Raw genomic sequence first — 13,900 nt, 5'->3', positions numbered from 1 at the left:
TCTGATGCAGACCAAGGAAACCCCCATCAAGAGCTTTACGCTGTATTTGTTTGAAGTCACTACACTGGTAAGTTTTTTTGCATAAACCTAATTCATAGAACACAGTCACAGGCAAAAAGAACTTCATAAAAATAACCAGAATAACTCTAAAGATAAAATAATACAAGATTTATCAGTTCAGTTGCAGACTGTGATAAGATGAAAGACAGGATTTAAGGTCAAGATATCTGGATTTCTAATCCTGGTTCTTCCTCTTAACTGCTATATAATCTAAAACTACTCAGTTACTATCTGAAGACTGGTTGTTACTATACAAATGGGATCCCTGGGAAGACTGTATAGCTTATGTGAAAGTGTTTCATATACTAGAAAGTACATGAGAGATAACAAACTATTGTTAGAAATTATGATGCATGCTCTTCCACATAGAACTGGTGTTAGTTATAGAAGATTATAACCTACATAAGTGGTTCTCAACCCTGACTGCATATCTGAATAACCTAGGAATTATAAAAATAAATTTAAAAGATTACATATCTACTTTAATTATAAATTAAATTTAAAAGATAGATTAAAACTGTAAATGCCTACATCCTACTCCAGATAGGTAAAAGGGAATCTCTCTAGTAAAGGCCTAGGTGCATGCACCTAATCCTATCATGCAGCTGGCATGCAGCATGAACCACATCGTAATTATCATAAAAAGTCCAATCTACAAGCTGGGGTTCTGGTTCAGTGGTGTAGTGCTTGCCTAGCATGTGTGAGGCACTGGGTTCGATTTTTAGCACCACATACAAATAAATAAAATGAAGGTCCATTAACAGAAAACTAAAAAAAAAAAAAAAATTTTTAAAAAGCCCAATCTAAATGCTTTTTAAAATTTGTTTTGAATTATCAAATCTCAGTTCTCATTGGTAAAGCAGTATTAATAGTTAAAACTACACCTAAAAGCATTCTGGCTAACTTAAATATTTACCACAAGGGGGAGCAGGTGAATCAGTTATTTCATTTCTATGAAACTAGTAAAAAGTCAATAAGAATAAAATGTATAAGTAAAGACATCTTTCATTAAATTACAATGGCACTTTATTACTAATAACTAATTTTTTATAAATAATTTTATAAGTAACTATAAGTATTCTGAGACAGTAACAAGTAAAAACTGGACAGGAGCAGGTTTCATTCTTTCCATCAATATTCTGCACTATAATGCAGAGACAAAAGTCTAAAGGTAGATAAAGGAAAGGGGAGTAAACAGAATCAGCAAAAGTCTCAGTTGCTAGACTTTTAAAATCTAATTAACTACATAATTAAGAGAAATTGCTCTAATGTACTGCAACTTGTTAAATGTTTCTTTTGGTTTCTCACATCCCATGTAACACTGAAAAAAGCACATTAAAGACAAACACTGTCAAACTTTTACTAACTCTTGCCATGTTATCTTAACTACTCTGAAGCTAACCAGGTTAGAGATTTGCTCTCTGCTCTCTAGGAGTGGGAAAGACCTCATGAAACAAGTCGTAGAAGTTACCAGAAATACGTTCCAAACCTCAGGTTTCTCTCAGTTCATGGATATCCAAGTGCTTCTTCCTTTTAAATGTGTTTGCACAAGATGCACAAGATGTGAAAATATTTTAAAGAGTTACAGAGAATGGACGGAAGGCCCTAGGTAAATTTAAGTTTCAAATGTCGGAAGTAACAAGAACAGACATTACAAAAGTTCATTTACATATTTCTATCCAAAGGGCTTATACATTCAAATATAAATGTCCTAAGCAACTTATGACTAGATCTCATATGTACACTGGAACATTACAATCAAGATTAAGTTTCCACCAAAGCAGATTCAGGAAACCGAAATAAAATTTGTTCAATTATAATGTCGTTTAAAAATCTAACTTAAACAGCTTCAGATCTTGATCCAAATTCTTTTTAATGAAATCGTTTTCCCCAGAAGTCATTTTCATTGGTTCTTTTATTCCACTGAATATTTATCTTTAAAGTACCTGAAGATATCCAGGGTCAGAATGACTGATTTACAGAAATACTCAAAAAATATTTACAGAACTAAATGAAGAACAGTCAACAGAGCAGCACTATGTTTCTATTACTAGTTCATAACATCGCATACAATTTAATGGTTAAGGGATGTATCTTAGGCACTGCTATATCCTCAGAAGCTGGCACAGGGTCTAAAATAATAAATGTTTCTCTAAAGAATGAGGAAATAGATAAATTTAGTTATGGTCACAAATTCAAAAGGTTTGCAACTAAGATGGAAGCAAACACTATATGCAACGGTTTATTCTTTCTGCTTTGATTTTTTTAATAAAGCATAACAGTAAAATAGCATGTATATCAAAAGCATTGTATGTATGTCAAAAGTATTTTATATGGTACTAGGAAATAAGGCTTTCCACAAAAGTAATCTTAGAAATAAATACATTTTAAATGATTATTTTTAGTTGTTGGATAATCTTATAGAATCAATTAATATTTTTCTTTTATTCCTAAAGAATTTTTTCTTCTGACTTTACACCAACTATCATCCCTACAAACATCCAATGTATATAGGAAAAATCGAGGTGTCCTTGGGGCTCTATAAAGTTACTGTGGAATTGGGGAGGCAACTGGATAAGATGGAAGAAAGGAGGAAGGAGAGAAGAAAAGTATTACAAAGTATGCTTTTTGATTCTTTTGGATTTGTGTGTCCTGTGAATGAGCATTGGATTTGTGTGTCCTATGAATGAGCATAAATAAAATTAAAGAAAAAAGAGAACTGACATTCAAGTTTCTGCCTTGAGTAATAGGGAATGGGGAAAAAAAAAAAAACCTTTCGCCAAGAAAGGAAACACAGGAAGTAAAAGAGTTTGTTCAAATTTTTGTCTTGTGTAGATGACAGGAAAATAATTGAATTGAGATAGGCTCAATAGAAATCGTGTGCCCACTGAAGAAGAAATATGATGTAGGCATCCTGCCCACAGATTGTGAGTGCAGCTCAGAAGATCCAGTGTCCAGAGCTCAGCAGATATACCTTGGGGCTAAAAATCTACAACTCCTCTGCATACAGAGATTATTTGAAAACAAAAGAAAGATCCATTCTTTACTGCAGGCTAAAGCCAAAACAGATTCCAAAAAAGGACAAAGCAACCATTTACAAAGGCAACACAAGGAGATTTGAAATCCAAGGAAAAAATCCTTGAAGGTCAAGGGAGTGGGAGGGCCCATGGGCTGACCCTGCCAGAGCTAAAGCCTAACAAATGCAAAAGCAGGTTCCAGAGAGGATCAGAAACTCCAAAAGGCGAAGCCACCCTTTTGACAATGGATCAATTTCTGGCTCTATCTGAAGCATTCAGACCAACATCCAACCAGGCCTAGGTTACTGTATCACAGAGATAGGTAATTCCATAGAGGTCAGTTCCTATACTGGAAAATAAGAGATTCACAAATTATTTAACACATAAGGAAATAAAATTCGGAAAAGTTTAATAATTGAAAGTAATACACAAGGGCTGGGGAGATAGCTCAGCAGGTAGAGTGCTTGCCTCACAAGCACAAGGCCCTGAGTTTGAGCCCCAGTACTGCAAAAAAAAAAAAAAGAAAGAAAGTAATACACAGCCAGTTCTCATCATTTGTAGTAATGTTCTATTAAGCTGACCAATACTGACTAGCAAACACTGAACCACTGCTTCTAGGGAAAAATATGTACACATGCAGATATATCTCATATAAATTATAATATCAAATCCTAAAAACTGGTTGACTGTTTCTCTAACTGTACAAAAGAGAAAACAAGTCCCATGAACTGGTATCAGATTTGGGTTTCAAGCCTTGTCAACTGTCCCCAGCGCAGAAATCCGTGCACTGTCCTGGTCCCTTGGGTCTCCATCCTTTGCTTATTTCTAGATGACAGTTGCGACACAAAAGCAGATAGAGCTAAGGCTTGTTCCACTCCTTAGGAAAACACATAACAAGCCACTCAAGTTTTTTTGCTTCTTTATACAAACCTGCAAATATTTTAAAGTGCTGTATTGATTTGGGGATTACAAATTCTCCAAGACTGAATCTGCAAATAATAAGAATCAACTGCATTTGCTATACAGATGATCCAGGCTAGGGGAAGCTTAATCCCGAAGGTAAATACAAGATGCTCATAGAGCCATCTAATACTTTTCAATATCACCAAGGGAATTTCTTCATGCCTTCTAATAGTATAAAGAAATATAGGGGCAGGGGATATAGCTCGGTTGATAGAGTACTTGCCTCACAAGCATAAGGCTCTTGGTTCAATCCCCAGCACCGCAAAAAAAAAAAAAAAAAAAAAAGAAAGAAATATAGCCAGAAGAAATTACTATGGAAACTGTAAAATTTCTTAAACCTATATCACTTCCTAATATTTGTTATTTTTAATACTATTTATTGCTCTATAATAAGCAGTAGTATTACCCATAAGTGAGATCAAGTACTGATTTTCAGAGGTAACCGTAATGAAGCAGATGATTAACAATAATGATCTATTTCTACTCCACAACCAATATAAGTCAGAAGGAAAAAAAGGTCCTAAAAAGCAGAGCAATGGTAGGAATTCAGTACAGGGTTTAAGGACATAAAAAAGGATGTACTGAAGCCTAACTGGAACTGAGAAAAAGTTTAATGAATTTAATGTGACTAGCCTTAAAGAAAACATTGTTTTCAAAACCATTTTTCTCACAGAGGCCAAAATAAGTTATATATCAAGAAAAGACTATAATTCCTAAAAAAACAAAATCTTAAAAAAAAAAAAAAAAAAGTGGAAAAGAAGGCACAGGAAAAACTGAGGTCTGATTCAATATAGAAAATACTATTTACCTTAAAAAAGAACCCTGATACCTGCAGAATGTGTTTTATCTCACCAAGAATCAGGGAACTTGCCACTTAAAAGAAGTGTTTAAAAGAACACACAAAAAACTTTGAAAATCATATTTCTTATAAAAGCTTACATTCAAAATACTAGAGAATACCCATAACTCAGAAATAAGAACAACCCAATTAAAATGATCACAGGCACAGTGGCACACATTTGTAATCTCAGCAACTGGGGAGGATGAGGCAAGAGGATCACAAGTTAGAGGCCAGCCCCAGCAACTTAGCAAGACCTTGTTTCAAAATAAAAAATTAAAATAAAACAATATCAAAAAAACAAGCTTCTGGGTTCAATTCCCAATACCAAAAAAACATATAAATTGATGGTCTACATCATTAAAGTAGGCAAGTGGCATTATAACTACAATGAGATAACAATTCATACCCACTTATTGGTGGGAATATAAAACACTACAGTCACTATGGAAAGAAGTTTGTCCATTTCTTAAAAAGTGAAACATAAACTTACTATACAGTCCAGTAATTCCACTCCTAAGAATCCAGCCAAGAGAAAGAAATCAACGATTTACACATGAATGCTCACAGCAGCACTATTCCTAACAACCAAAAACAAGTAGTTGAACTATTCACTGACAGATGAATGGATAAATAAAATGTGGTCTATCTATTCAACAAGACATTACTCTGTCATAAAAAGGAATAAACCATTCATACAAGCTACAGCATGTAAGAACCTTGAAAATATAGCCAAGTGAAAGAACCCGGATGAAAAAAAACCACATACTATACAATACCATGTACATGAAAGGCTCACAAGATCCCAATCTATGGAAACAGAAAGCATGACTGGTTGCCGTCGGCTGGAACAGGAGTCAGGAGTCGATCAATTGGGCATGGGGGTTTTTTGTATATGCGTTCAAACCGGACTGTGGTAATGTTTACAAGAACTCTGTGAATCTGTTAAAAAAAAATCACTGAATTGTGCACATAAAATAGGTAAACTTTACAATGTGTAAATCATACCTCATTAAACAGGGAGAGAGAAGGGAGTCTGAGTATGCATGCACAAGAAGATAAGAGAGAGCATGAGTACCTGAGGTCAAACGTAGGCTAGATGATTAAGGACCACTTAATGTCCTGTGGTAAAGAAACAGAGTATAGAAATCAAACAGGGTGGCAGCACGTAGCTTAACTAATTAGCCCTTTTGGACAATTCAGCTCTTGCAAGTATCTATATAAGATGGCAATAAATGCCTTGCTTGTCCACTATTTGACCTTTAGAAATGAATTTAGGAATAAATGTTGTAGTACACACTAAAGCAATGGCATCCACAGTGCTGGAATGATTCTGGAAAGTGTTCTCACAGTCATTCCTATTACTAGGGAATTAAGTAAAAGGCTAAGAGATGTTAGTGGATACGTATACTTCAGGTTTCATACGGACTTTATAATTGTTATATTACGGGTTATATAAGAAAAATGGTAATGAATTCCTAAGCAAAAAGAAACAGAATGGAGAAGAACCATCCCAACCTGAATCAGAAGAGATTATAGGAATAATTTGCCTTCGTAATTCTAACATTTAATTTAATCCTGATAGCAGAGGTAAATACAGTAATTGGAGGCTTCTTTTCCTGCACTCTATTTTTCAGAAGAATTCCATACAAAAGGATGAAAAGACAGAACTGAGTAGAGAATCAACTAAATAATTCACAGTGGAACTCAGTCCTGAGAAGACCCTTAAGAAGAAGTGAGCAAAACACAAGAATTTATCTTCAATTTGTAAAGCAAGAAGATGCCTCAATGAGATAATTTAGGAGTTCAAGTGATCCATTCTCCATGTATGGGGTAAAATTAAATTTATGAATAAGTGCTTCAAGTGTACTTTATTCATAAGAAATTTCCTGAAGAAAAAACGAACTTCCCTTCACAAGAGGTGATTATAGCCCATCCGCTACACTGGTGTCTCTGAAGTGACATGCAAATTCCCCATAAGGCATCTTCCCTAATAGTGTTACCAAACCACAAATGCCCCATTCGCCCTGCTTCAGCTGGGATTCCCCCAAAGTACATAGTATGTTGTCATTCCTCAGGCAGGAACCACTTGCCTATGGGTCCTATCACCCATATCTTGGGAATGGGAGACAAAAATGGCTGAGAGCATGGTGCTATAGTTTCTTAATAAGGAGAGAATTTCTGTTAATAAGGTCACTGTGAAGCAGTGGAGCTAAGTCTGATTCACAATACTCAGATAATTACAGTATGCACAGCATCCTTCTTTGGACCTAGTTCTAAGTGATTTTTACGGATATGTCCCTCCCCTCTTTGACTTAAAACACATACAAAATGCAAACGGGGGAGCGGGGGATAAAAGATTAAGCTTCCTCAGTAGCTTGGTGGATTCAAACTAAGATATAATCACGGTTTTACAGACTGTTCTACCTTTCCTTCTTTAAAATTTTTATCTTTCCCATTAAATGAATAGTTCTAATCAAAAGGAGAATAATTATATCTTGGTTTTCACTGTGCAGGATCACACATAAAAAAGTCATGATCATATATCCAACTACAGATCCAAGACTCCCTCTAGCCTTATAAAAGGAAGAAAATACCTAGCACATTGTAGATTATTTACACAAGTCGCCTACTTCCTTCCAAGATGCCCTCTGGCTATGAAAAGAGAAGACAATAAAGTTTGAGGTCTACCTACAAATGCATCCAGTCACAGGAATCTAATGTCTTAGAGACTGGGACTAGGCAAGGAGTCTAAGAAGGCGACCTCATTGCTAGCAAGGTCACTAATTATGACACACATCTCTTACCCTTCCTTTGGTTAGACTGACCTTGCTCAGCAGGAGCCAGTTGGCAGATGCTGGAGAAGTGAAAGACAGGATAAACATGCACTCTGAGATTGGCTAGACATGCTATGTATGAGGACTGAACTTCAACTGAAACTTGCCAAAGCAAAAAATGTACTGGTACAAGGTCAGCAACTTTCAGTTTTAAAAGTACTACTACTTTCCTTTTGATTTGGAGACCATCATAAACCCTAGATATACTGATGATTAAAGTGATAGATATGTGGAAGTTTCAACCTGTTAAAAAAACTCAGCTCAGGATGAGAAGACCATCAAATTTAAAAAAGATTCTAAATTTCTCTTTATTGTTAAAAATTAATAATTTACTACCTTCTTGAGCAATAATTAAATATCAAGAAGTAACCTAGCCAGGTACTGTGGCATGTCCCTGTAATCTCAGCCACTCGGGAAGTTGAGGCAGGAGGATCACAAGTTCAAGGCCAGCCTCAACAACTTAGCAAGACCCTATCTCAAAATAAAATATAAAAAGGGCTGAGGATATGGCTCAGTGGTTAAGTGCACCAGTACTCAAAAAAAAAAAAAAAAAAAGAATCAACCAGTTGTGAAATGAAAGTACCCCCTCACCTATTTTAATAAAATAAATGAAATAGATCATAGGTTCCATGACTAAAAGAGAGAGGAGCTAGATAGTGTATAGGAAAAGGGAATTTCAGGGCCAAAAATGACTTAAAAGTGACAAAATGTACAATCACCCTACTAGAGGATACATAGTTCTGTTTAAAAATACTTCCATGAAGCCCCATCACTTTAGAATGAGTTTTACACCAGTCTCATTCCTAAACTTGAGCATACACCTCAATTATCACACCTATCACGCTAAATAAGGGATGTTTACTTATATTTCCCTAACCTCTCCTCACAGTGGCAAGAGTGTTATGAGTCTTAAAGTTTTTTACCTTAATGTTTGCCACACAGTAGCTTCGGTAAAAGTGATGGCTGTTCTAAATGACTAAACTTCCTTCATGTCCATCCTCCATCTAACATAATTTCTTATGTAGCACTTTCCTCCATCCAAGCTCTTCTCACCTATATTCCACATTGACTATCTGTCACTTCATAGGTACAAGACTTCAAGTAGTTTTTTAACCTCTCTGTACCTCACTTTACTCACCTTTATAATAGTATGTACTTAACACGGATTATTAGGAATACTGAGTTACTACATGTACAGTGCCCTAAATAATGTCTAGCACTCATCATAAACACCCAATACACTCCCTGAGGGTAGAAATCTTTGTCCCTTTTAATCACTGCCACAAGATCACATCAGAAACAATGCCTGGCAGAATAAACACAGAGTAAGTTTGATAATATCTTAGTGAACATATCCTTTTCTGTGTTTTTCTTCAGTCTCTTGTTATGGTACACCAGTGCCATACCCTCCCTATCCCACATATTCCTGTGTCTCCAACAAAAAACTGACAATTTTCTTTCCATTTAAAATGGGATAGCAATAAACTATCAAACTTCATATGCCAGAAAACACAATACTTTACCTGAAGTAGACTAAATAATATTTGAGTTTCCTGCCTACCAATTACTCAATTTTATGTACAATGACTGAGAGTTGGAAAATAGTTCCAAGAGCTTGAAGAAGCCTAGGGCTGGAGATGTGTGTGGCTCAGTGGTAGAGTGCTTGCCTGGCATGTGTGAGACCCTGGGTTAGATCCTCAGCACCACATATAAGTAAATAAGTAAAATGAAAGATTCATTGACAACTAAAAAATATTTAAAAAAAAAAAAAAAAAAAGAAGAAGAAGAAGAAGAAGTATAGATTTGCGTAAAAACTACCTGGGTCAGGGCTGGGAGTGAGAAGACTACTACTACTAGGTGTTTCCAAGTTTAAGTAAGGAAGATAACTACTTTGCGTACACACATTACAACACACTGTATACAAAGTTACAAAGCCTGGAAATTACGAACAGTAATACAAACTCAACTTACTTTTTTAAAGGTCAGGGCTGGGAGTGAGAAGATTACTACTACTCTGTGTTTCCAAGTTTAAGGAAGATAACTACTTTGAGTACACACATTACAACACACTGTATACAAAGTTACAAAGCCTGGAAATTGCGAACAGTAATACAAACTCAACTTACTTTTTTAAATAGAATTTTACAAAAATAAAATTACCTAAAATTAAGCCCACCATTGTACTTAAATATCCGGTTCCACTTCCCAGGTTAAGAAAAGATAATCCTGGTTGAAGTTTCAATGCTTCCATAACTTCAGAATAAATGCAAGGTGCTGACAAGTGTATGTTTCCATGCTTCCAGGCTAAGTCTTTGTAAGCATTGTCTCTGTAGCCTTCCAAATAGTAATCTCCACGATCAATTGCTCTGAAGGCTTGCTCCACTCTTTCAGTGCGGATATACTGAGCTTCTTTAAGGTTATCAATTAAGTCATCATTATCTTCCCCAGCACTCACAGCTCCTCCCATGATAGCATTCAAATCAAATCATAAATTTTAAAATGTAACAGAATCAGTAGAAATGGTTTCCAATAACGTAGTGAGGTTTCTTTTTAATATTGCACTTGATTTCCAAAAATAAACTGATCCTGGAAGGAAAAAACAAAAACAAATAAGTTACTACTCAAGAGGAAAATAACTCCATTTTATTAAATATAAGCCATTATAATTAACTATCATTTTCTCAGGAATATATTCTGCTCTAGGCATAGTGTTAAGTGTCTTAAGTATACTATTTTTAAAAAATTCTTACAAAACTACAAAAGGTGGCTTATGTATCATCTGTACAATGGGAAAACAGGGACAGAGAGAAGTCACTAGACTATTATTGTGGGAATCACACAAGTAGCAGCAAAAGGCATTCAAGAATAGGAGAAATCAAACTTTATTTTATGCCGGAGGGGCCAGAGATTAGCACCCCAAAATTCTGAGTACCCCTTACCAATTTTTCATAACATTTATAGGCTATCTAGTGTAAAAAATTTTCTAGTCTAAAACAGTACATAACTGGGCACAAGGTTTAAATATATATATATATATATATATATACACACACACACACACACACACACACACACACACATATGAGATTGTGCATAAGGATCTTCTAGTGGGAAGTGTGTTTACAAAAGTAGACTGAGATAAGGGAGACTGGCTCCTCTTACAAGGTCTTCCATGAATCTCTAGCCTTGGGTCCAAGCCTTCACAGGGGAGTCTACACTTCAAAGGGATGTGGTTAGGTCCTAGGGAAAGTCCTTTACATTCTAAAATGGTGCTAATTAGTTATTCCTGAAACCCAGCTGGTGTGAACAGGGAAGGGAACTCTCACTCTCCAGGGTACCCATTCTTACAGATAACATGCTTAGTTTACTTTACATTTGAGTCTGGGTCAGTTACCCACCACACTATGGTCCATTATGGTAGCCACTAGTCACAATTACCTATCTACATCTCAATTAAAAGCAATTTAAAATTCAATTACTCAACCTAGCTATTTAATAGCTACCTGTAGCCAGTGGTTGCCACACCCTGTAGTGCTTTTCGGGAGAGTGACACTGCCAGGCCTTAGTTCTAAAGCCTTTTAGATTCAGAAAACATGCTCTTAAACACTAAACCACAAGACTTCTTTTCAGTACAGTGATCCTAGTTTATTAAGTAGTTAGCTGACTGATTTAAAATTACTGAGTTGAAAGAGTTAACTGTAAAATGCACTACATGAATTTAAAATATTGACACAATAATATATTGCCTAAACAATGAATATAAAATGCAAATAAAAAAGCCAGACTCACAAGTTTAACAGAGAGAGAGAGAGAGAGAGAGAGAGAGAGAGAGAGAGAGCGAGCGAGCGAGCGCGCGCTTTGTTCGGTAAACCTTGTTGTGATAAACAATGAGACCACAAACTTTATTAATAATTTTAATTGTCTAAGCACTAGAACAAATGTTATACATATACATACACACTACATACAAACAATACACACAATAAACTTCTTTAATGGATATTACTGAGCATCTTTAAATGGAAATGTAAGTGGACCTTGATAAACTAATGAATTTCAATACAGAATACCGAATATACAATTTTAACTGTATACCATTAATAATTATATTCATATATCAATTTCTGAATTAATAAATCAGGAGAGAAGGAAAATGAGAAATGAAATACGTATGGCCAAAAACAAAAGTTATAATAGTCAACTCTGGCGAGTTACACCTCTACTCTTGGCTTTAGATAAGAAAAACAATCAGAGCCTTGAGTGAGCATGTCACACTAAATTTGCCCATTGACAGATGTTCCCTTTGTTCTTTCCTATAACCTCCTTAAAAACTTTTCAAGATAAAGAAAATGTGATACTACAGTGATGCAGCCACTTCAATGTTCATAGCTGCTCAATTCACAATGGCTAGATTGTGGAACTAACCTAGATGCCCTTCAATTGATGAATAAAGAAAGTGTGGTATATATACAAAATGGAATATTTCTCAGCCATAAAGAAGAATAAAATTATGGCATTTGCAGGTAAATGGATTCATTTGTGCACAATGAATCAAAATAAATAAATTTTAAAAAAAGAAAATGTGGTATACATATACGATGGCGTTTTTATTTAACCATAAAGAAAAATGATTTAATGTCATTTGCAGAAAAGTGGATAGAACTTGAGAAAATTATGTTAATCAAAATAAGCCAAACTAAGAAAGTCAAGGGTCATGTTGCTCTCACATGTGGAAGGTACAGAGAAAAAAGGGAAAGATGCAAGGGGGAATCTCATGAAAATAGAAGGGAGACCAGTAGAACAGAGGAAAGGACCAGATGGCAGAAGGAAGAAAGGGAAAGGGGAAATACTTGGGGAATGATATTGGCCAAATAACACTGTTATATTGTGTGCATGTATAAATATATAACAAACCCAACCCTTATGTACAACTACAATGAACCAAAAAAGAAATGAGAGGGGAGGCATTAAAAAGAACTTTCTAGAGGAGGAAAACTTGAACTCACATTTCATTCAAATTTAATTTATTCAAGCTCACTTTTGTAAAGCTGGATGACTCCACTCCCTACCTCCAACCCCAAAATAGTAATTTTAAAACTACAAGGACTTATAGTACCCTTCTCTGCCAATGAGTACATTCTGCAGCATGTAATGAAATGAAAGAGATGTTAATCCACAATTTCTTCAAGAAGTCTGTTTCGACAACCTTTTATAGTTAAAGCATCCAGACTTGCTGAGCAACTCTAGCATTTCAAGATCTTTTTTTAAAATGACATCACCTCTAAGCACAAGTCAATTTTTTCATCTGATCAACTCAGAGTGAATCTTCTTCCAAAGTGAAAATAAAAACAACTACACTAAACTGGGAGAGAGTTCTGTGTGTACCCAGTGTGGCACTTGCCAATGACTTTAAAAGAGTAATTCTGATTACACACAGAAAATTAACATACAGTTCTCCTACTGTAAATGCCACAATTTACTAGTTTGAAAAATTATTTCCCTTGTGTTGGTTCCAAGGGCTTAAGAACCTGACCCTTCTTAGTTCCTCCTGAACTCCATGCTGTTCAAAAATACTATAACAGAACAAATAAATGTTGTCTTTATTACACAGTTCACAATCTTGTTGAGACAGAGGCAAAAGTCGTAATCAAACAAAAACTATCACCATTCGCCAACAGACACTATTCACAAGTTACCTGCATATTATCTCATTTAAAAATTACAGTAAGTCTACAAAGAAAGCATCAGCATGCCACTTTTACTTGAGAGCACTAGTAAAGGGGTGGAGCGCTATAAAGCACAGGAAGTCAAAGTGGGACCTAGAACCAGAGATCAAGAACAGCTTCCTTAAAAGCATGCACCGCATGAACATTTAAAGAAATGAGGGAATTACAGGCTGAGGAAACAGTTGGTACTGAATCAAGAGAGCAAATGATGATTTTTGAGAAATTATCTGCAGCTGGGCCTTTTGTCAGCACCCTAACAGTTCTAGTAAGTCAGTGATTTTTCTCTTTTTGTTGTTTTTGTTTGGTTTTGTTTGGGATTTTCTTTTGGAATGAGACCTTTTGAGAGTCTCACCAAATTTACTGACCCTCCCCCTATTTAAAACTGAACAAATCAAAAAATTTGCAAACTCCATGTTCATGAGCTCCTGGAGACTCAGGAATTCACTCTCAGGAATATCT

The 13,900-nt window shown here is 35.4% G+C and overlaps 1 protein-coding gene across 2 annotated transcripts in view; it reads right to left on the bottom strand.

The window, feature by feature from the left end:
- Nucleotides 1–13,900, bottom strand: part of Pcmtd1 (protein-L-isoaspartate (D-aspartate) O-methyltransferase domain containing 1) — a 76,896-nt gene that overhangs the window by 29,045 nt on the left and 33,951 nt on the right. The window contains exon 2 of one of the 2 annotated variants that reach the window (XM_047548890.1): nucleotides 9,876–10,301. In XM_047548890.1, coding sequence (XP_047404846.1) covers nucleotides 9,876–10,182 — 307 coding nt within the window. In that variant the 5' untranslated portion in view covers nucleotides 10,183–10,301. Of the gene's footprint in view, nucleotides 1–9,875; nucleotides 10,302–13,900 lie in introns of those variants that run through there. The other variant, XM_047548898.1, reaches the window with a different exon arrangement.

Source organism: Sciurus carolinensis, chromosome 1 (genome assembly GCF_902686445.1).
Source record: "Sciurus carolinensis chromosome 1, mSciCar1.2, whole genome shotgun sequence".
NCBI lineage: Eukaryota > Metazoa > Chordata > Mammalia > Rodentia > Sciuridae > Sciurus > Sciurus carolinensis.
The sequence above is the reverse complement of the archived record's forward strand: the minus strand, read 5'-3'. Positions and strand labels throughout refer to the sequence as shown.